Raw genomic sequence first — 23,546 nt, 5'->3', positions numbered from 1 at the left:
TTTTTCCTCCAGTGTTTAGAATTTGGCCATGCGATAGGACTCTGCACCTTTTTGTCTCAGCTATTTAATTATTTTTGTAGCATGAATTAGTTTTTAATTTACCTTTTCTTGGTTGTATGAGAATATGAGTGACATTGAAAAGCACGTTAATCATTTTTTTTTTTTGTTAGCTTACAAAAATTTATTTCTCTATTCGCTTTTCAGTTTATTTGGTTTTGTTTTTCTTTTTTAAATTATGTAAGTAACAGGGGTGCCTGGGTGGCTTAGTCGGTTAAGCTTCCAACTTTGGCTCAGGTCATGATCTCAAGGTTCATGAGTTTGAGCCCTGCGTCAGGCTCTGTGCTGACAGCTCAGAGCCTGCAGCCTGCATTGGATTCTGTGTCTCCCTGTCTTTCTGCCCCTCCCCTACTTACACTCTCTCTCTCTCTCTCTCAAAAATAAATAAACATTAAAAAAAATTAAATTATATAAGTAGTATAATGTTATTAAAGGATCAAACTGTATCCACAAAGTAAATCTTCTGCATTTCTCCTTTCCCATTCCCACCCTGTTTCTCAGAGGTAACCTTTGCCATTAGTTTAGTATGTATATACTTATGGATGTTTTTAGAAAGTATTTGTGTACATGTACATCTAGAAATATATTGGGTTTTTTTGTTAACAAATAGGATCATACCATCTGTGTTGCTCTGCAAATTGCTTTTTGACTTTTTAAGCTTTAGTTTTTTCATGTTTGTACATATAAGACTGTATCAGTATATAAATTCTTGAAAGCAGTGCTTATCAAACTTTTAATGTGCATGCAAATCACCTAAAGATCTTGTTAAAATGCCAATACTGATTCAGACAGAGGGTTTAGAGTAGGGTACAGAGGCTGTGTTTCTTTTTTTTTTTTTTTTTAATGTTTAACATTTATTTATTTTTGAGATAGAGACAGAACATGAACGGGGGAGGGTCAGAGAGAGAGGGAGACACAGAATCCAAAGCAGGCTCTAGGCTCTGAGCTGTTGGCACAGAGCCCGACACGGGGCTCGAACTCACGGACCATGAGATCATGACCTGAGCCGAAGTCAGATGCTCAACCGACTGAGCCACCCCAGCGCCCCTGGAGGCTGTGTTTCTAATAAATTCCCAAATGATGCCAGTACTGATGTTCCCTATACTTTGAGTGGGAAGACTGTAATATACTTTAACTAGATGTGCCATAGTTTAATTATCATCCACTTGATTACATTATTGTCCTGCCCCCCCCCACCAATAGTACAGCAATGCACACTGAAATTTCTCCATGAGAGGGATTTTCTTGAATGTTCTAAATAGTCATTGCCATGGTATACTGGGGAGAGGGGAGTGGCAGGGAGAGATTTTTCCAACCCCACCCCTATATTTATATTTCTTTTCTTTTTCTTATTTCATTACATTATTAGAACTTCCAGGAGAGTGTTGAATAGTCTCATTGATAGTGATTCTCTGACAGGAGTATAAAGCTGATACAACCATTGGTAATATGTATAAAGTCTTTAAATAGGAAAACACCATGACCTAGTTATTCCTTTTAGGAATCTAGTCTTTTGAAACTCTTTGACATGTGTGCAAAGATCTGTGTATAAGGATGTGTATTAAAGCATTACTGGTAAAATAAATTATGGTGTAGTCAGACTGTGGACCACTGTGCTGCTGTCAAAAAAGAGATGGTCGTATAAACTGATAAGTGAGAGAAACCGAGGTTGCCAAAGAGTATTTGTTGGCTGATCCATTCTATATTTTAAAGTGTCTGTGTGTGTATGTGTGTGTGTGTGTGTGTGTGTGTGTGTGTGTGTGTGTGAGAGAGAGAGAGAGAGAGAGAGAGAGAGAGAGAGAGAGAGACAGACAGACAGACAGGGAGGGAGGGAGATGTGTTTGGAATACATAGAAAAAAGTTTCGGAAGCTTACCCACCAAAAATAGTGTTTATCTCTGGGGAAGATATGATAATTGACAGGTAGTTTGGGGCTTGGTATAGAGAAGGATTTTTTGTTTTCTGTTCTCTGTTTCTTTCTTTCTTTCTTTCTTTCTTTCTTTCTTTCTTTCTTTCTTTCTTTCTTTCTTTCTTTCTTTCTGTATTGTTTACTCCTTCTATATTGACTACTTATTCAGCTTTTAAAATTAGAAAATGAGGAAAGTAGAGAGAAGGAGAAAAGAAAACAGAGACACTCTCAGTAGATAGAACTAGCTGAAAGAATAGGGAGAAGGGGGGAACAGACAAATCCAAACCAGTACTCAGTAAAATTTTCTTAAATAGTCTATGAACCTAGGAAAAGTCAAATGTTTCAAAAACGTATATGGTGCAATAAAATAGCACCTCACACCAATTAGGATGGCTACTCTCAAAACAAAACAAAACAAAACAGAAAATAACAAGTATAGGCCAGGATGTGGAGAAATTGATTGGAACTCTTCTCTACGATTCATGGGAATGTGTAGCCATTGTCAAAAACAGTATGGTGGTTCCTCAATAAATTAAAAATAGAATTACCATATGATCCATCAGTTCCACTTTTGGATATATATTCAAAAAGAATTGAAAGCATGGTCTCCCGGGTTAACTGTACATTCATGTTCGTAGCAGCGTTATTCAGGATAGCTAAAATGTTAGAAGCAACCCAGTTGTTGCAGATGAGTGGACAAGCAAAACATGATATGTACATACAATGGAATGTTATTCAGCCTTGTAAAGGAGGGAAGTTCTGACGCATGCTTTGCGACATGGATGCACGTTGACAGTATGCTAAGACAAAATATGATTCAATTCATGTGAAGTGCTTACAGTAGTCAGAAGCAGAGAGACAGAAAGTAGAAGGGTGGTTGCCAGTGGCTGGTAGGGAGAGAAGGAAAGGGGTGTTACTGTTTAATGGGTATAGAGTTTCAGTTTTACAAGATGAAAAGAGTTCTGGAGATGGATTATGCTGATGGTTGCCCAGCAGTGTAAATGTACTTAATACCACTGAACTGTATACTTAAAAATGGTTTAGATTGGGGGTGCCTGGGTGGCTCAGTCGGTTGAGAGTCCAACTTCGGCTCAGGTCATGATCTCGCAGTTGACAAGTTCGAGCCCCGCATCGGGCTCTGTGCTGACAGCTCGGAGCCTGGAGCCTGCTTCGGATTCTGTGTCTCCCTCTCTCTCTGCCTCTCCCCCACTCATGCTCTGTCTCTCTGTGTCTCAAAAATAAAGATAAACATTAAAAAAAATTTTTTTTAAACTTTAAAATGGTTTAGATTGTACATTTTCTGTAATGTGTATTTTACCACAGTTTTAAAAATCAAGGGGAAGAGTATATGGCAACAAGTCACTGTCCATCTTTCTTCATTTACCAGTTTCCCAGTTATCCTCTTGAGAGGTAACCACTGGACCAATTTTTTATGTATTCTTCACTGCATCGGTAGTTAGTCATCTCTCTCTCTATTTGAACTCCCATCTATATAACACTTATTAAGCATGTCTTTATTGTCATTCTCCTTCACAGCATCCTTTAAAATGTTTTTTTAACTCAGTAGTTGCTTATTGAATATTTGTTTGATGAGTGAGCAAATGAATGAATTCAATGGTTCCAGCAGGCACAAAAATTGGGGAGCTCTCTCTCTATATAAATTGTGATAATGTATGTAGTTATCTCCTTGAGTGACTGACCCCTAACACAGGGTTCTCACACTTTACCATGGTTGAGAGTAATTTCAGAGAGCTTGTTAAAATGTGGATTTTGTGGCCTCATCTTTTGCAGTTCTCAAGTATGTGGTAGTGTGAGGCCCAACACTCAGTATTTTTCTCAGGCCCAATACAGAACTTTGTGTAACTCTTCAAATAGTCTGTGGATCTCACTTGGAGAAACCTTATCCTAAGTTATTTGTATGCTGCTACAAGGCTGAAAGCAGAGAACTGACAAATTGAGTACAGCTATTAAGGGAGCATTTCTATCTAATGTACTTATAGTGCCAAGCGAAAGTAATCAACCTTGAGGCCCTCGTACCTTCTTTGTTGGGGTGTGGTACACAGGTGATGTTCATCATGGCAATATTGTGACACCATGCAAAGATTAAGTATGTCCCAGTCTTGTGAAGGAGGGGGAGCTTATGTTTAGTAAAGATTTTTGAGAATTCTTAAAAAATAATTACTTGTAGAGCACAGTTTCTCAAGTTTAAGACGTATAAGGACTGTAAGACCCAAAGTGTGAGTAACATTGCATTGGGATTGAATTCTGCCATTACAGAGCCAACTGGTATGTATGTATGAATGTGAGTGCTGAAATAACATGCTTATTAAATTTTTACATTATCATAAACATTTAAAATTCATGCAGAAAATTCACAGATAGCAAAGAATAAATTTATGAACTCTTGTTGGAGAAACAATGGTATGAAACATTGAATCTGTGAAAAACTTGAGAATCCTTGAGAAAAATTCTTATCTGAGCATCTTCTGCTGATTAATGGAAGTTTTAGAATTCAAATAACCATTCATGCTGACAAATAGACATTGAGCATCTGTTTGGGTTTTCAATGATAAATAGGGCAGTGATAGCCAAGATAGCCAATGGTAAATAGATCTGCTGGGTTTTCAATGGTAAATAGGGCAGTGATAGCCAAAAACTGGGGGAGAAGTGGATCAGGAAATGTTTTTAGTTAAGATCCTAAGGACAACTGAGTACCTGTTAGATAACTTGAGGGGGAGAATTAAGGAAATGTGATGAAGCTGGAGGCGTGGGGAAGGAAGGAGACAAAATTTCAAGGTCATAAGGCAACTTTGTCACAATGTTGCTCCATAATTATAATTTCCTCCTGGAGAGTAAGGAAAACCTATTCACTTTCTTTGGAAGTAGAGGCTTTCTTGAGAAATGTTGGAGAGCTCTAATGTATTTTTGCTTTGTTAGTTGAGACAGTACTTAAAGCAGACTTGTTGATTAGATTGCCAAATGACATCCTCAAGGAATTTAAGCCTGTTAAAATGCTTGGGTTTTATTTGTTGGGGTTTTTTTTGTTGTTGTTGTTTTTTAAGGACTTACATGTAATTTTGTGAATAATTGAAAAGAAGCTTAAGAACAGCAAGTGTGCAGTTTAAGTAAAATGGACAGAATTGATTTATTTCTCTACTTAAAGAGCTTTTTAGGAATTCCAATGCTTAAACCTTTAAAATGCAACAATAGAAATTCCAACAATTCAGAGGTAATGTAAATGAAAACTGTTATAATCTTCCAAATAAGAGCATAATAAAGTAACCTTGAAACATTGCTGTTGGCCCTACATTGTTTTCTGTTCGAATTGAGTGGTAATTTCCAACGTTGCAAAACAGTGATGGAATTAAGTGATGTTTCCAGCAAAAGAATTTTGCAAGTATAATATGTTTTAGTATTAAATTCTACTTGTGCATTTAGCAATTAAAATTATTCTTGTAATGATGATGGCATTAGAAGGGATAGGGAGCTGTCAAAGAGAATTTGAAGCTTAATTATCTCTTTGGTAACAAAATGCATAATCTTCCATTACGACGCTTATTTTCTTATGGTAATTGACTCATTTGCTCTCTGGTTATCAATTTAACTTCCCAACCACAAACATCTGCTCTTACATTGTGTTTAATTGGTGTGAATACTATCTACAGAGAAGTTAAAATCCAGAGCACATTTTAAAGGCTATATTTTGTAATTCATGAAAGGGAAAAAGTAAATGATGAATTGAACATTGTGATAATTTTTTCTAATAGTCTTTGAAAGTCTGTTTACTAAAAATGCATGCTAAAATCATATTAATTGGGATTTTTTGAAGAGGATTTTGCTGTGTTTTCCAGAATTACTTACTCTGCCTTACGGGGAGTCTCAGTCCTTGAGACTCAAGAAATACATCATTTCCTCAGAAACATGATACCCTAGTAGTTAAGATTGCAGGCTTTAAAGGCAGACAAAGATTGTTCAGTGTGTTACTGATGAGGTTTTGGGGTGATGATGGGGTGGTCCAGAGCTGACGGCCAAGAATTCTTGAAGACGTCTTTGATGCAAAAAGGTGATTTTATTAAAGCACCGGGACAGGACCTGTGGGCAGAAGGAGCTGCACTGTGGTTGTGAAGAATGGCTGGTTTTATACTGTGGAGTTGGGGAGGTAAAGGCATATGGGAGGCCTCCAGAGGGACTTTGACATGCTAAAGAGGACTCTTAAAATTGAGGCATTGCTATTATCAAGCTGGTTGTTTCCCCCCTAGTAAGGCATTAACATTGTGACAGCAGAGGATTCCTGGAGAAATGTTATACTCTGTATTTGCCTCAAGTATTTGTCAATGGGCTACAGGTTATAAGGGAATTTAATTTTACCTGCTATTTCCTTCTTGCCTGTGTTCCCTACATCACTGTGGAAGGGGATGTTAGAGTTCCAGGAAACTGAGTCTACAGTTTCTGGAGATCAGGTTATTGATAAGATTGCCTTTTTCTTGTAATTTACTAAGATATTTGCAAACTGATGGAGACTCCTGTCCTGTATGACTGTGATCTCTATCAGTTGGCCATTTGTTTTGTTTCCTTTCCTTTGTTCTTGGGCAACAAGGAGTGCCTGAGGAATATCACACGTATCCCACCGTGGGGGAAGGGGGTGGTCTGCTAGCTTGTACTTTGTCCTTAGCCACTCCCTCATTACTATTTAATCTGAAGAAGAGAGGTGGGGACAAATTGTGTGTGTTTGCTTATAAGTTTTAAAATGGGAGGCTGAACCTTAAAAAATTTTTTTAATGGCTACCTATAGGGGAAGAGAGAGAACAGGGTGGAGAAAGCAGGGGTAGAAGCAAGACTTGTTTGAGTATACCTTCCTTTTGTAGATTTTACGAAGTAATTTCAGAAAGGGGAAAGTAGAATGAAACAAATGACTCCAAATGTGTATCTAGTTGGTAGTATAGCCACACAGAAAGTTACAATTCCAAGTAAAAGTTATTACAGGGGCGCCTGGGTGGCTCAGTTTAGGTCATGACCTCACAGGTTTGTGGGATTGAGCCCCAAATGGAGTTCTACACTGACAGCATGGAGACCACTTGGGATTCATTCTCTCTTTCTCTCAAATAAACATTTAAAAAAAAGAAAGTTATTATTACAAATAAATGTAAAATGCCAATTGGACCATATATATCTAATGGGATATATGCTGAGGACAAAAAAAACTACAAAAATCTTGAGCTGCTTTCTGGTATTATATTGTTGGTGGAAACATTGGTATCATTATTCTGAGCCTACTGAGTGTAAGATAAAACATATGAGTTGGTGTCAGTGAGAATGGATTTTTAGTATGAGAGAAAAGAAATACAGATGTGAAATTATTATGATCTAGTTAAAACCTATGGTTTTGAATTTAATTGGAGAACAGAATGAAATCATGATCAATTTTATGTTTAAAAAGTATATAATTGCTAGTTTTGTCCACAAATAGTGCCTAAAACTGTGACCAGAAAATACCAAAGACCACTAGGATCATGTCAAAAAGGACTCAGGAACTTTCAGTGGACTAAGGCTTCCAGTAGTCAGAAAGGGGGATAGTTTGTGAATCAAAAGAATAATAACTTGCATGGATTGAAACAAATCAAATTTATTTTAATCCATGAAATCATAAGAGTACTTTTTAAAAAACCCTTCAGTGATTCCCTTCAGTTGGGAGAATATTAGAGAGCCAGACCATTATTTTGAAAAATTGATAAGGGAAGAAATCAAACATTTATCCTGCTCTTTCTTTGAGAGGTATATTTAAGGATAACCAAATAATTGATGGGATTTTTTTTATAGAAGGAATGACAGAATAAGAATATTATTATTTCACAGTATATAAGACTGCTAACATCACAAAAAGAGAGATGGTCACACGTCACGAACTCTCCTGACAGAAGGACCATGGCACTACTTATGAAATAGACTTGAAAAAATAAGAAGGAGCCTAACTCCAGTCAAGCTTCTACATTTAACTGCTAAATGCAGGACGAATGTGTTTAAATACCACCATGGCATGCAGTCAGCAAAAGACAGACTGCAAGAAACTTTATAGAGCAGATGATTTCTACAGCAAATTAATTGCAAACAAAGATAGGAGATAAAGAGGAAACATGTAGGTTAAAAGAAAAGTAAGCAACAGATTAATACCAATGAATGTACCTTGTTTGTCCAATTCAAATAAATCATTTTTTTAAATGTAGGCCAGTTAGTAAAATTAACTAATTGATGGCTAATTGATGATATTGAGAAATTATTGTAGATACCAACCTGATGATGGTATTATAGTTTTGTTTAGAAATGGGAATTCTTGTTTTATAGAGGAATTTACTTAAATACTTATATATAATAAAGTGATACCCGGGATTTGCTTTCAGAGTAACCTGGGGAAAGACATGGGGTAGATTAGGATATAGATGATGAAATACACTGGCCATGAGTTGATAATTGTGGAAGCTATATGACAGTACATGGGGTTTATTATTACTTTCTCTAAAGTAAAAAGTTAGAACATAGGGTTTAAAGTCAGACTGCTTAGGTTCAAAATCCAGATCTGTCACTGACTAAGCCTTGTGACCTGATGGAGCTACTTAGCCTCTCGGTGTGTTAGTATCCTTGTCTATAAAATGGACCTAAATAGTAGGGTTGTTGTGGGAGATAATGATAAGAAGTGGAAGGTACTCGTGAATGTTAGCTATTGTCATACATCAGATACATAAACCAAAATCATGATGTTGCAGTTGGTTAGAGACCTTGGTGTATTTAGGAATAGTCCGGTTGAGTTCCTTATTTAGTATAGGAGCAGACTGAAACCCATGGCCAACAAAATGTCTACTGGTAAAACTAAAACTCATGTGTAAATCTCTTGACTTCAGTCATTGCAGTGTCTTTAAAGTAAATCATTATTGAATAATATTCAAATAAGCTTAAACATCTGATCTTAAATAGGGAACACTCAGGATTGAAAATACATTATTTTTTCCTGCATCTAAAATTTATTGCACTAAAATGAAAACTCTGGGTTGTTCTTGTTTGTATGCTTTCTTTGAGAAAGAGCAGATAAACTTGACCAAAGGTGAGTCTAAATTCATCTGGAATTCAAAACAAAACGAAACAAAAAACTAACAATATGAGGAAAGTTTTGAGGAAATAAATATTTTAAAATGTGTAGTTACAGTCATTAAGTTTTTGGTTCTAGTGCAGGAATAGACAGATCAGGGAAACCACATAGTATCCAGAAATAACTGCCCCTCAAGAATACATAGGATTTTAATATTAAAACGATTTTGGGGTGCCTAGGTGGCTTAGTCAGTTGAGTGTCAAACTCTTGATTTCAGCTTCAGTCATGATCTCAGGGTTGTGAGATTGAGCCCCACATCGGGCTCTGTGCTGCCAGCATGGAGCCTGCTTGGGATTCTCTCTCCCTTTCTCTCTACCCCTCCCCGGCTCGTTCTCTCTCTCTCTCTCTTTCTCTATCTCAAAACAAAATTTTTTTTAAAGTTAAAACCAAAAAACGATTTCAAATCATGTAATGTTATTGGGATTACTGAGGTTGCCATTTAGAAAAATGTAAAGCTGGATACTTGGTGATGTCCAGATTGTTTCCCAGACATACTAGAAGAAATTGCAAGTGAATATTTTTATAGTATGGAGGCAGGGAAAACCTTTGAAGCAAGAATAACAAAATATAGATGCCAAAAAAGGGAGAACTGATAAATTTTACCACATTTGACAAATTGACAATTTTGGTAGAACAACAGGTGCCTTAAGTTAAAAGACAAAAGAAAAAATTGGGAAGAAATATTGGCAGCGTGTATGAGACTTACATTAGTGTATTAGCCCAGGTCCAGTCAGGGGCCAAAAATCACACCAGGAATTTGAACAAAGAAATATTAATATAAAGAATTATTAACTAGTAAAAATGTTTTAACTACTAAAAAGGACAAAGGACTCTAAGGAATACTGAAGGATCAGGTACTACCTCTAGAGCAAAAGGAGCAAACAAACTTGGAAAAGGGCATCCCAGTCTAAGGTTGCAATTCAGACCTCAGAGAGGGTATAATTGCTGCCAGAGAACACAGCCATGGGCCAGACTGGTCCACAGGAGATCTTCTAGATTCCACAGACCTGAGCTTGTGTGTGGAAAGTTAACCTGCTGGGGTACCATGGGTCTGACTGATGATGAGCAGGAAGTTGCTTCTTAAGATCATGTGTTCTTTCCATCCTTGGCTCCTACCAGTTTCTGGGGTTCTACCTACTTGCTCTACTCTACTCTTACTCTTCATTAACCCTGGATTTGTTCCCAGGACCTGCCCCAGTCTAGCCCTCTAGCCTGTGGAGTAGGCAAGAAAATGAAAAAAAAGACCAAAGCAGATTGGAAGAGAAGAAATAAAACTGTCTCTATTCACAGACAACCTGATTGTTTATGTAGATAATCCCCCAATTGTCTATAAAAAGCTACTAGAACTAATGAGTGAGTTCAGCATGAGCATAGGATAAAAAGTTATATACGTAAATCATATTAGCAGTGAACAATTGGAAACTAAATAAAAAATTAAGTATGAAAAAAGTAGCACCAGAATCCTTAGGGAAATACCTAAAAAAAAGTATGAACAAGATTTGTATATTGAAAACTAGGCAACAATGATGAGAGAAACCACAGAACTAAATAAATGGAAAGGTAAACCAAATTCAGGGAAAGGAAGACTCAGTATAGTTAAGATGTCAAATTGCCACAAATTTAACAATCCCAATCAAAATCCCAGCAGGCTAAGCACATTTTAGCTCAACCATTAAAAACAAAAACAAAAACAAACCCTTGCTGTTGTCATGGTTGCTCATTTGATAGAACTCCCCTACAGTGGAACTTGCTGCTTTCTGATACAGGGAGGCTTATCATTTGAAATTTTGAAATAGGGATTAATGAGACCCCTTGTCAAGGATGTTGTATAGGAAATTGCAATGTTAGGTTGGAGGTTGACTAAATGATCTATTCTTATCCTTCTAATTCAGTCTTCCTCTGTTATTTGTAAGTCAGTGATTTACAACTTTAGGGCAGGGAGAGAGAGATACTGGAATGTTCAGACTTTTTCTGCCGAAGGTCCTGCCACTCTTTCTCCCACCCTTGAAAACTATATCATGCAATGAGGGATGTTACATGAGTGAACTACTTAAGACCTCTAATATGACATTTATATTCCCTTTTTGGGTTTTTTTTTTTTTTTTGGTGTTTGTTGTTGTTGTTACTTATTCAGCTGATTGACAAGAAAAATAATGTTAGTTTTCTCAGTTTTTAAAAAAATTTTGGTTATGGTTCTTCCGAAATGGTATAAACGTTAGGGAAGTAGTCTTTTAATACTCATTTTTAGACAGTTTAGAATATTCATATCATCAATTTCTTCAATATAGTCCACTTAATATATATTTATCAACAAGGAATCTCAGAAATTATCTTTATAATTATCTTTCCAGTTAATTGTACCAAAATACAATTCGTAAAGATATGTATGGAGTTCCAACAAATGTTTTGAATATATGTTACATGCTTTTGTAAAACTATGTGAAAGCCTCAAATAATAAGTAAAAATCCTGTGAATTCTATGATTTAAAAAAATTATTTGAAATGTGAATAGCTAGCTATCTTTATTTTTATTAATATCCTAATTTCCTTTCTATTTTAAAGTCCAACCAGAATTCTTGAAACAGCCGACGAATATATATGCTCATGAGTCCATGGATATCGTATTCGAATGTGAAGTGACTGGGAAACCGACTCCAACCGTGAAGTGGGTCAAGAATGGAGATGTGGTTATCCCAAGTGATTACTTTAAGATTGTAGTAAGTATTTTTCAGAGGACGCTTATCTCTGAAACCTTTACATGTCTTTATTTTCTTTTAATTTTTTTAATGTTTATTTTTGAAAGAGAGAGAGAGAGAGAGAGACAGAACTTGAGTGGGGGAGGAGAGAGAGAGGGAAAGACAGAATCTGAAGCAGGCTCCAGGCTCTGAGCTGTCAGCACAGAGCCCGACATGGGGCCTGAACTCATGAATCGCAAGATCATGACCTGAGCTGAGTCGGACGCTTAACCAACTGAGTCACTCAGGCACCCCTTTGCGTGTCTTTAAATGCAGTCACTAAGAGATCTGTTGTCTTCCACATGCCAGTTTATGTACCGCAGATGAAGATAGAAAAATATTACAGAACGTAATCTCTTCACTGGCTGATAAGAAAGCTGAGCCTAGACATGTTTTGGTAGTTTTTATGGGATCGCATAGCATGTCAGTAGTTGAAGTAAGCCTAAGATCCAGATCTGATCAGCAGTCTAGTATTTCTACTCAGACATGCTAGCACTTTTAAAGACCGCTGTCACTATTTTCTTGGTAATGATTATCCTGTGTGTGCACCTGCTCTCTTCATATCTCTATTCAAAGAGCAGCATCTGTCCTTCATATATACTGATTCTAGGCCCTTCAAAATAAGTATGACCCAGGGTTGTGACAATAGATAAAAAAAAATCCTTAAGAATTAAATAGCATTAAATTTATTTAAGAATACCGAGCCATTAATTGTTTTTTGTTTTTTATATAGGGTTAAATGCTTAGTAAATATTGTCTACTGTTATCATTGTTTTAATCCTAGTAATAGAAATGTCTAGGTTTTGGTAATAAGGATTCATATCTTAAGGTACATATATGACATTCATAGAAATAATCAGAAGTAACTATGGTTGTTAATGATATAATGTCTTATTATAAATTTCTCTCATTAGTGATTCATTCTTAGTAAGAATATAGTTTCTATTTTGAAGTGCATAATCTTGTATGTTATAAAAAGTAATTCACAAGTGTTTAATTAAAAAGCAGTGTGTTACAGCTAAATTGGCATTTTCTTACTCTTTTATCATTTTCACAGTATTCTTAAAAATCTTAAAACCATATTAATAACAACAGTATTTGACATTTATATTACTTTATAATTTAAGGGAAGCCGTATATATGTGGCCTCACTTAACTTATTGTGGTCTAATCTGTTATAACTAATGATATTAGAGATAATTTTAAGAAAGTGCCTTGAATTCATAAATTCAGACTTTTGCTGTGGTCACGTGGTATTGTATGTCAGGTATTCTTCCAGACAAAGATGTAGGTTTTCAAACATTGTAGGTATTACTTTCTATAAGGATTAAGTTCTTAATTGGTTAGTTACAGTGTTTCCTGTACTAGGCAGTTAAATCAGTACCTTGTCAATAAAATTCAGTTAACAGGTACATAGACAGATATTTTGATAGCTGAATCATACAATTTTACTTGTTCTTCCTCCCCAGAAAGAGCATCCTCTTGAGATTTTCAACTAATGTTCATCAGTTGAATCATAACATTTTGTTTATGTTTTTCTTTCTCAGAAGGAACATAATCTTCAAGTTTTGGGTCTGGTGAAATCAGATGAAGGGTTCTACCAGTGCATTGCTGAGAATGATGTTGGAAATGTACAAGCTGGAGCCCAACTGATAATCCTTGAACATGGTAAGAGGGGCTGAAATAGTAAAATGAAAGAGGCTGACTGTGTCGAGGAACTAGTACCTGTCACAGTACCTATTACTCTGGGATACCCCGTGATTAATATCCTGTTTGTAAAGGCCAGTATATGGCATAGCGAAGAGGAAGAGAAAGCAGTCTAAATAATTTCTGTTGCTTAAAATGGCCTAGAAACACAACTTTGGAGAATGTTGAAAAGGAAAACTGTAAAATTACAGACTTACATGAATGTTCTTCACATTTCAGTTATTTTAATTTTACAAATATATTTCTGCTCTATTAAAATAGAAAAACTTTACTTGAGGTAATGTTTATTTTACATTAAATTTTTCCAAAATAAAAATAACTTGCCTTTTCTGATTATCATGCACAAAAATTGCTTATTATAAGACCAGACAACATTGAAAAGTAAAAAGGGGGAAAAAAAACCCTACTCTATATCAGTCAAAGTCGATGGGGAAACCACACAATAATTTGAACAGATGATCGTTAATACACAGAACTATGAACTATAATGGGATTAAATTAACAAAGGGTTGGCTAGCAAGAAGTAAAGAGAACTCTAGTGAATATAAGAATGGCAGATATAAAGAGCAGCCACAACCTGTAGGTCTGAGAGAGAGTGTTCAACCCCTCAGGACTAAAATCCAGACCGTGTTGGAGAGAGTGTGGCCATGTGTCACTGGACAACAGAGTAATTGCTGTGCTATTATGCTGTCAAACCCTGCTCAAAACCCAGTATCTAGTGTGCTAGAGAAGACCAGTCACAAGGGGATGTCTCCCTGAAGGCTTTCTGCTACAAAACCACCTGAGGGGTTGGAGTGTTGGGAGAAGCACCCTACACTGATAAAATTTAAAACATATGTCCGCTGCAGAGGAAAGGTAGATAAACGGGCCAGCTTCATTTTTGCAGAGCAGGCAATAAAGTATGACTTCGGAGTTGAGAGGCAATAAATTGGTAATGGCACATGCCCCATGTCGTGCCTTCTAGGAGTACTACATATGAGCATGAACAGATGTGTATGTGGTTGAATAACACATTTGCTTAGAACAGCATGCTGTGGACATCTTCTCATGTCAGTAAACTCAACATTTTCCACTGTTGAACAGTATATATGCACTTTGTTTTGTATAAGTGATTCCCTATTAATATTTAAATTGTTTCTTATGTCTTACCATTATGAACAGTGCTGTGCTGAGCTTCTTTACATGATTATTTTCTCACACTAAATTACTAGAAGTTGAATTGTTGGATAACAGTTCTGTGTCAAATTGATAAGGATACCTGTTGGATGTATTGTTTGTTTTAGCGAGGAGCATTTTTCATTTTGTGCAGTTCTCAAGAGTACATGGAGAAGATAAAGCTTTTGACATGTCATCTGGTATCTGAGTCCAATTAAGCTCAGGTTCCAGTGTGGCCCCAGCCACAGAGCCTCGTTGGGAAAGCTAAGTGGCAAAGATGGCGCCCACCCCGGCTTTTCACTAAAATAGCATAGAGGATTTTTACATGCTCTTTCTCGAAAATGTATTTAAGAGTACTGTTACAAAAAGGAATAAAATATTGGAGCTGTTCTTTTTCTTCCTGTATCTGTTTGTGACTATACCTTTCCCTATTTATTGAAAATGATTTAGTAGAAACTTCTTACTTTTCCATCTTGGCAAAGTGCCTGAGTATGATTACCAAACCAGGCACGAAGGTAGATAGGCTTGTTTCTTTTTATCAGCGGCAGTGGTTTCCCTTGGTAAAATTTGTGAGTCTCTTGGGGTGATTTACGTGGAACTAATAAATAAAGAGATTTCAGTATATTTGTGTTTGGGATCACCATTACAGATTTAATAGTAAAGATGGTTGGCTTTGCCAGGAGGTCCCTAAGCTAAACCTAATTGGGTTTTCCTCTGAAAATGGGTGGCATGATCATTATAGTTGCAGTGTGTGTTTTTTTCCTTTTTGAGACAACATTTCAAAACCAGACAACATTTCTGGGCTGGCAAAATTTTTTAGTAGCCTTGTCAGGGATGAATTAAGAATGCATGGATTATAAGGAAGGAAGTGGCATGTTATTAATTTTGCTTTTTTAATTTGCAAGATAAATATGTATGTGGAAAAGCTAAAAAGAGAATATAACAGTTTATAAGGTCTGATCTCTGTCTGGAGTTTATAATATTGTAAAGGATGTAAGAGATGTGTACAATTTAATACTAGTCCATAATAAGTGTTATTTTTATAGTACAAATAAAGCAGTAATGCAGCATATAGTTTGGAAGAGAGGAATTCTGTCTGTGCGATCATGGACGTTTTTTCATGGAAAGTGTCCCCTTTGTAATAGGCCTTGAATTATAAGATTTCCAAATGTTAAAAAAAGGGCTTGGGTCAGTATGGAAATAGAGTAGACTACCTATACCTGTAGGAAGGTAGCCTGTAAAGACAGAATAAGATCAGAATGATCATGGCCTTGATTGTAAATAGTCAGAACAATACTGTAGTTAGGCAGTCTGATGATACAGTCAGGTTTATTTAGAAGAAGTCCATCTGAAACTAATACAACACTGTGTGCCAACTAATGAATTAAAATAAAAACGTAAAAAGCCAAAAAATGAAAATACAACCATCCCACACACCCAAGAAAAGAAATAGATGGCAGATTGAAGGGGGCATCTAGTTGAAGGAATATTGTTATAAAAAGACCATTGTAAGTAGTTATACTAGAAAAATAGAAAGGATCCTAATAAAAAATATATGGGGCGCCTGGGTGGCTCAGTCGGTTAAGCGTCCGACTTCAGCTCAGGTCACGATCTCACGGTCCGTGAGTTCGAGCCCCGCATCGGGCTCTGTGCTGACAGCTCAGAGCCTGGAGCCTGTTTCAGATTCTGTGTCTCCCTCTCTCTCTGCCCCTCCCCTGTTCATGCTCTGTCTCTGTCTCAAAAATAAATAAACGTTAAAAAAAAAAAAAAAAAAAAAAAAAAAAATATATATATATATATATATATATATATATTAGTGATTTATTTAATCCAGACTTTATCAACTGATTGGATATTAAACATTATCATTATTATAGAAAAGTCAGAAATACTTCCCGGGCTTTTTCTGGGTGGCTAGAAGAGTGGTGATGCCTTTCCACAATAGAAGAGGAAGGTGGACGGAAGTGGAAGGGGACTTCTACTCAGGTATAGATAGTGGACATAGAACATCCCACTCTCACCTACAATAAAAAAGCTGGATGATTTACAAAATCATAATTTTTCTGAGTCCATCAGAGAGCTGAGCTTGCAAAGCAGCCAAGTAAATTAAATTCCAAAGAATTGAACACTCTCCTGTCCCCAAGGAATGGGTCATTAATTGTTTCACCTTTGGCAGAGCACAAAAGAGTTGGCTGCTGTAAGAGTGGATAAGAAGAAATCAGCTAAAGTTTTATGTGATAGTTAAAGACTAAGCATGAACTAGTTTGGAATACCTCAGGGCCCCAGATGAAAGGGAAGTTCATACAGGCTTGCAAATACATATCCCTGGAACTCCACAAGATACTCATTGTGAAGACTGGAGGCAAGTCAGAGACTTGAGAAAAGTCATTTTGGGGGCGCCTGGGTGGCTTAGTCAGTTAAGCTAACTTCGGCTCAGGTCATGATCTTGAAGTTTGTGGGTTTGAGCCCCACGTCAGGCTCTGTGCTGATACCTTGGAGCCTCAAGCCTGCTTCGGATTCTGTCTCCCTCCACTCTCTGCCCCTCCCCGATGCACACCCTATCTCTGTCTGTCTCTCTCAAAAATAAATAAACGTTAAAAAGAAAAAAGAACAGTCATTTTGGTGGTGAAGAGGTAAAAGAGGTAATCTGTAGCTGCTGATAGATAGGTACAAAACCCCTCTCATTTACTCAAACTCCTTTAAGCCTCAAACCAGTGCAGGAGGGGCCGAAAGCTTATTTCATAAATTTATGGGGGGGAAGATGAGAAGCCAAACCCTTCTGCTTCCCGAGGGAGGAACCCTCTGATGCGCAGGACCTGCCTAATACTGAGGCTGACCAAGGACAATTGAAAATCCTACCTGCCCTACCACCGAGCAATAGACAAAAAAAGCTTTCTACTGCTGGGGGAAGGTCAAGAATATAGAGATCCCTGTGTCATAGAGTTATGTAGAAATAGTTGAAAGCTGAGAGGAAAACAGGTAAATTGAAGAACTCTCCTTTATCTCTCTTCTTAAGCACAAGATAATGGTAGTCCACCATTAGAAGAATTTGAAATCTATGGTGTGCTGAAGGTAACTAAAACAATAGTAAAATCTATATCGAGTTCAATTCCTATCTAAATTGATTTAACTCCTCCACACTAATGGCTTGACAGAATAGATATGCCATGTTCCAAGTGCAAATAATAATTATCTCAGTCTCTGCTCAGCCTTCAATCAAAAATTACTGGACATAAACAGAGCAAGGGAAAACTGGCCCATTGTTGATAGATAAACATTCAACAGAACCAAATTAAGGAGGCCCAGATATTGGAACAATCAGACAGGGACTTTAAACTAATTATTATTAGTATATTAAAGGAGTTAGTAGAAAAGGTAGATGACTGAACAGAGGAGGAATTTTGGCAGAAAGATGGAAACCATGAAGATACTATATTTGCATTTGTCCAGAGAGTGAAAGGGTTCTATAACCAGAGGAAGGGAAATTATTAAAAATAATAGTATCAGAGATGAAGCATTTACTCAGGGTGATCATTGGACTCACGACAGCTGAGAAAATCATCCATCAATTTGAAGATAGTTCAATATAAATTATTTAAACTGAAATAAAAGAAAAAGAGAGAATGAATAGAGTATCTCAGATGGGAAAATATAAGATGGTTTAACAAATTGGAGCCTCACAAAGAGAAGAGAACAAGAACAGAACAGAAAAAAATAAATATTTGAATAGATAATGGCCAAAATTTTTGAATTAAAAAAATGAACAAGATCATACCACAGGTCAAAGAAGCTAAGATAGCCCCACGCAAGCTAATGATAATAATAATAGTGGTAGTAGTAGTAGTAATAAAAGAAGACACACCTATATGCATCATAGTTAAATTACTGAAGACCAAACATAATGAAGAAGCCTTGAAGGCAGCCAGAAAGTTTTAGAGGACTTTTTCCTTTCGGTGGCACGCAGTGGCAGGATGGTGCGAATTTCTAAGAAGAGGAAGGTTGTTGCCGTTGGCCTCTTCAAAGCTGGATTGAACGAGTTTGTCACTTGGGAGCTGGCTGAAGATGGCTCCTCCAGAGGTGAGGTCTTAGTTACACCAACCAGGACTGAAATCATTATCTTGGCCACCAGGACACAGAATGTTCTTGGTGAGAAGGGCCAGTGGATCCAGGAATTGACCACTGTGGTTCAGAAGAGGTTTGGCTCCCCTGAGAGCAATGTAGAGCTTTATGCTAAAAAGGTGGCCACTGGAGGTCTGCATGCTATTGCCCAGGCAGTCTCTGTGTTACAAAACTCCTAGGATGCCTTGCTGTGCGGAGGGCCTGCTTATGGTGTGTGGTTCATCACAGAGAGTGAGGCCAAGGGCTGTGATGTGGTGTCTGGGAAACTCTGAGGACAGAGGACCAAATCTGTGAAGTTTGTAGATGGCTTGATGATTCACAGTGGGGAACTTGTTAACTACTGCATCGACACTGCTTGCTGTATAGCCATGCGCTGCTCCGACAGAGTGTGCCGGGCATCAAAATGAAGATCATGCTTCCCTGGGATTCACATGGCAAGACTGGCCCCACAAAGCCCCTGCCTGATCATGTGAGCACTATGGAACCCAAAGATGAGTTATTGCCCACCACTCCCATCTTGGAACACAAGAGTGGGAAGCCAGAGCTACCTGCCATGCTGTAGCCAGTACCCACAGCATAACAGGGTCTCCTTGGAAGCTGGATCTAGAGTTTGCTCTGTAAAGACCTTTAATAAAATCTTTGAAAAAGACACATGGCCTGAATAGACTTTGCATCCACTATTTGGACTGAGGATTCTTTTGCACCAAAAGAATATCACTTGATTGATTCTTAGGACTGCCTGGTTCATAATGCTTCTGGGTTTTCCCTTGGTTTCACCTGTGATTGTGAGGCAAGAGCCAGAACAGGAGGACCCAAGCAGAGCTAACCCTAGGAATATCCTGTAGGGGAGTAAATCTGGCGATGCTGAAGCACCTTGATCAGTTCATCTGTGGTTGGGGATTATAGGTTTAGAACAGCGATATATTTGAGATGGTTTTCTTTACGTGGTGTATAAGGAAATCTGTATTGCACACAGAAAATAAATATAGTGCCAATTAAAATACATAGAGGAACAAAAATAAACATTACAGCAGACATTTTACCAGAAATGGTGCCAGCCAGAAGGCAGTGGAGCAGTTTTAAAGTCCTATAAGGAAAGAAAGTCAACCCAAATAATATACCCAACAAATAATATCTTCTAAAAGTTAAAGTGAAATAAAGACATTTCAGAACAAAAGCTGAGAAAGTGTATTGTCCGCAGACCTGTGCTACAAGTAATGTTAAAGTTCTTTAGGTAGAAGTAGTATGATACCCGACAGAAACTTACAGGTCTTCACAAAAAAACAAAACAGGCCAGAGTGGTTTAAAAACAGAAAAGTAAATATAAAATTCTTTCTTATTTTCAGCAGTTAATGAAATAACTTACTATCTAAACTAGGGACCACCGATATTTCAGTAAAGGTCTAGACCATAAATGTTTTAAATTTTATGGGCCAGTATCTGTCAGAGCTACTCAGTTCTGCCCTTGTAGCATGAAATCAACCATATAAATCAACTTCGACTTTTCAGTAAAACTTTATTTGCAAAAAGAGGTGGCAGGTCCTTGTTTGCTGATCTCTGGTCTAAAGAAAAATAGTTTATAACCTATAAGATTAAAATGTGTGACAAAACAGAGCAAAGTACAGTAGGATTAAAAATAAACTGTTGTAAGATCCCTTTATTACATATCAGATTATAACATATGAAGTAGACTGTGATAATTTAAAAATGCATATCCTAAAACTTAGGGAAACTACTAAAAAGTAGAAAAGGAGATTTAGCTAATAAGTAAACAGTGGAAATAGAATGGAATCTTAAAAATTAGTCTAAAATAAGGAAAAGAGGAGAAAAAGGGAACAAAGAGCAAATGGACAGATAAAAAACAACTAGCGCAATAGTAGATTCAAATCTATGTATCAGTTATTGCATTAAATGTAAATGGCTTAGACCTTAAAACAAGTCTCAAAACATTTAACAGCATTTAAATCATCCAAAGTATATTCTTGGGCCTCAATGGCATTAAAACCAAAACTCAATAACAGAGACTAGAAAATTCAGAAATATTTGGGAATTAAACAGCCTTCTAAATAACCCATGTGTCAAAGAACAAGTCACGAGGAATTAGAAGATACTTTTAACTAAACGAAAATACTCCTTATCAAAATTTGTAGAATGCAGATAAAGTGGCATTTTGAAGGAAGCTTTTAAAAGCTAGATTAAAAACGAATTAAATCTAAAGCATTCAGAAGAAGAAAATGATAAAGAACACAAATGAAACAGAAACAGTACTAACAGCTAGTTTTTTGAAAAGATAAATTTAATTGGAGTATGTTTACACTGATCAAGAAAAAAAAATATCAGTATCAGGATTGAAAAGGAGGATGTCATTACAAATCCTATAGACTTTAAGAGGACATAGGGAATATTAGAAACAACTTTATGCCAATAAATTTGAAAAGGAAGGTAATAGAACTAGTTTGGTTAGGAGTGTTGAGTTTAGGTTAGAATAGAAGAAAACTAGATAAAAATGTCTAGATCAGGAGCAGTTCATGTCAGAAGCTCAGGAAAAACGTTGAGGAAGAACATAACAGGCTTTGGTTTTGCTAGGTTTTTTAAGAGTTTTAATCAAACTCTTGCTATAAATTAAGGCAGCTAAATATTTTATTTTCTTGTATGTAGTGAATATTTTGTCCCCAACTTTTATGTGGCAGTCTTTCACACTATTGTAAATTAAAACTCCCTAACTCTCTCTTTAGTAAGTGGAGTTTTAAGGGATCATATATTGTCTAGTCATATTTTTTTGCCTTCAGACTGTTGTCTTAGTCAACTAAAGTTCATCTTTGCATACTGTCTTGAAGATCTGCATGGATACCATCACTATAATCTTTGGGTAAGTTTCTTGCCATGTGTTATTTTCTTAATCAAAAAATTCATTCTTGTTTCTACCTTAAATCACCACAATTTTCTATGGACTTACATCTCAGCCTCTTATTTTATCTACTTAAAGATAGCATTTATTGGGGCGCCTAGGTGGCTCAGTTGGTTAAGTGTCCAACTTTGGCTCAGGTCATGATCTCGCGGCTTGTGAGTTCAAGCCCCCCATCTAACTCTGTGCTGTCAGCACAGAGCCCACTTCAAATCCTCTGTCTACCTCTCTCTGCCCCTTCGCATTCTCTCTCTCTCTCTTTAAAAATAAACATTTTTTAAAAATGAAAATAAAAATCTTCTCTTTTATCTCAGTCTTATACACATCATTTAAAAAATATGGCCTATAAGAAGCTAGAAAAAGAAATTTATATAGCAGAAATAGCACTTTATATTTGAATGTATGAAAACGTGAAATCACAAATCAGTGTGGATTGAAAGAAACCTGGATTACTTGATATGCGGATAATTGGTGTTTTGTAAAGAATTACATTATGTGTTTATCTTAATGTCAAAATAAAATATAGAGAGAGTTAAACTTTTAATTGAATCCATAAAAAGGTTGAAAGATGACAGAAGAGTCTTGCCATTTGCTTTTACATATAAAAGAGGTAAGAGAGAATACAGATGGAAATTTGGTATTTTAGGGTGTAGAAACTTAATTCTTCTTCATAGAAAGTATAACTAAATTAAAGAAGAAACAAGGTAGGGAAGAAGTTTAATATTCTGACTATGTAAGAATGCACACAAGTAACTAACATAAGCTTACAATTCACAGTAGAGCAAAGATAAGGATAATTTCTAAACACGATGTATGTTCCACTTCACTATCAAAGATACAAGATTAAGTCAGTGAGATGCCATTTTTGCCTAATGAAGATTTTATATCTTCTAATGAATTATTAGTTTATAATGGTTGGTTAGTGTGTGATTAGGGGTTGTGCTTTGCTTTCACTCAGCAAAAATATAAATTGTTACATCATTTACTAACACCATTTTGACAATTATATGTTAAACATTACTGACTCAACCCATTAATTGTTCTTTTAGGATTTTTTAAAAATTATTTTATTTTTGAGAGAGAGAGACAGAGACAGAGACAGAGTGCCAGCGGGGAAAGGGCAGAGAGAGAGGGAGAACAGAATCCAAAGCAGGCTCCAGGCTCTGAGCTATTGGCACAGTGCCTGATGTGGGACTCGAACTCACAGACAGTGAGATCATGACCCGAGCCAAAGTCAGACGCTTAACTGACTGAGCCACCCAGGCGCGCCCCTTTTAGGATTTTTCCTAAGGAAGAAATCAATGATTTGGACAAAGACTGTTAATATCAGCATTTGTATTTTAAAAAGAAAAAGATAGGGATAAAGAGAGAAAGAATAGGAAATGACTTACATGTCCCAAAATAGAGGAAGTAGTTAAAATAATTATAGTACAACATTGTGATGGAAAGGTTATCTGGCCATTAAAAACCATGTCTTTGAACACTCTTTAATGACATCAGGAAAATCTCCGAATGTAATGTCAAGTAGAGAAGTAAAGTAGAAAGTTACGTATACCAAATAATCTGAATTTAGTTAAACAATTATATACACATATGGAGACATTCCCATACCAAAATGTTAACAGTGCTTATCTTTGGATACTAATATTTTGTCAGTTTTCTGAAATAACCATATGTTCCTTCTATAATCAGTAAAGGTTTTATTTTTTTTTAAACTTAATACTAAAGCTATCTTTCAGTGCTAAAATTTAGAAAATACACCAAACACATAATTTTGAGGACTTTCTGCCAAAAACGTCATAGAATTACAAACACTTCCCTT

The 23,546-nt window shown here is 36.5% G+C and overlaps 1 protein-coding gene and 1 pseudogene across 8 annotated transcripts in view; both read left to right on the top strand.

The window, feature by feature from the left end:
• Positions 1 to 23,546, top strand: part of NEO1 (neogenin 1) — a 237,793-nt gene that overhangs the window by 116,801 nt on the left and 97,446 nt on the right. For all 8 annotated transcript variants that reach the window (XM_058737118.1, XM_058737117.1, XM_058737116.1 and 5 more), the window contains exons 6-7: positions 11,666 to 11,820; positions 13,386 to 13,506. In XM_058737118.1, the coding sequence (XP_058593101.1) occupies positions 11,666 to 11,820; positions 13,386 to 13,506 (276 nt within the window). The remainder of the gene's footprint in view (positions 1 to 11,665; positions 11,821 to 13,385; positions 13,507 to 23,546) is intronic.
• LOC131516292 (small ribosomal subunit protein uS3-like) lies at positions 18,633 to 19,399 on the top strand (annotated as a pseudogene).

This window comes from Neofelis nebulosa, chromosome 7, assembly GCF_028018385.1.
Source record: "Neofelis nebulosa isolate mNeoNeb1 chromosome 7, mNeoNeb1.pri, whole genome shotgun sequence".
NCBI classification, from domain to species: Eukaryota; Metazoa; Chordata; class Mammalia; order Carnivora; family Felidae; genus Neofelis; species Neofelis nebulosa.
This window is presented reverse-complemented; position numbering and strand designations above follow the sequence as displayed.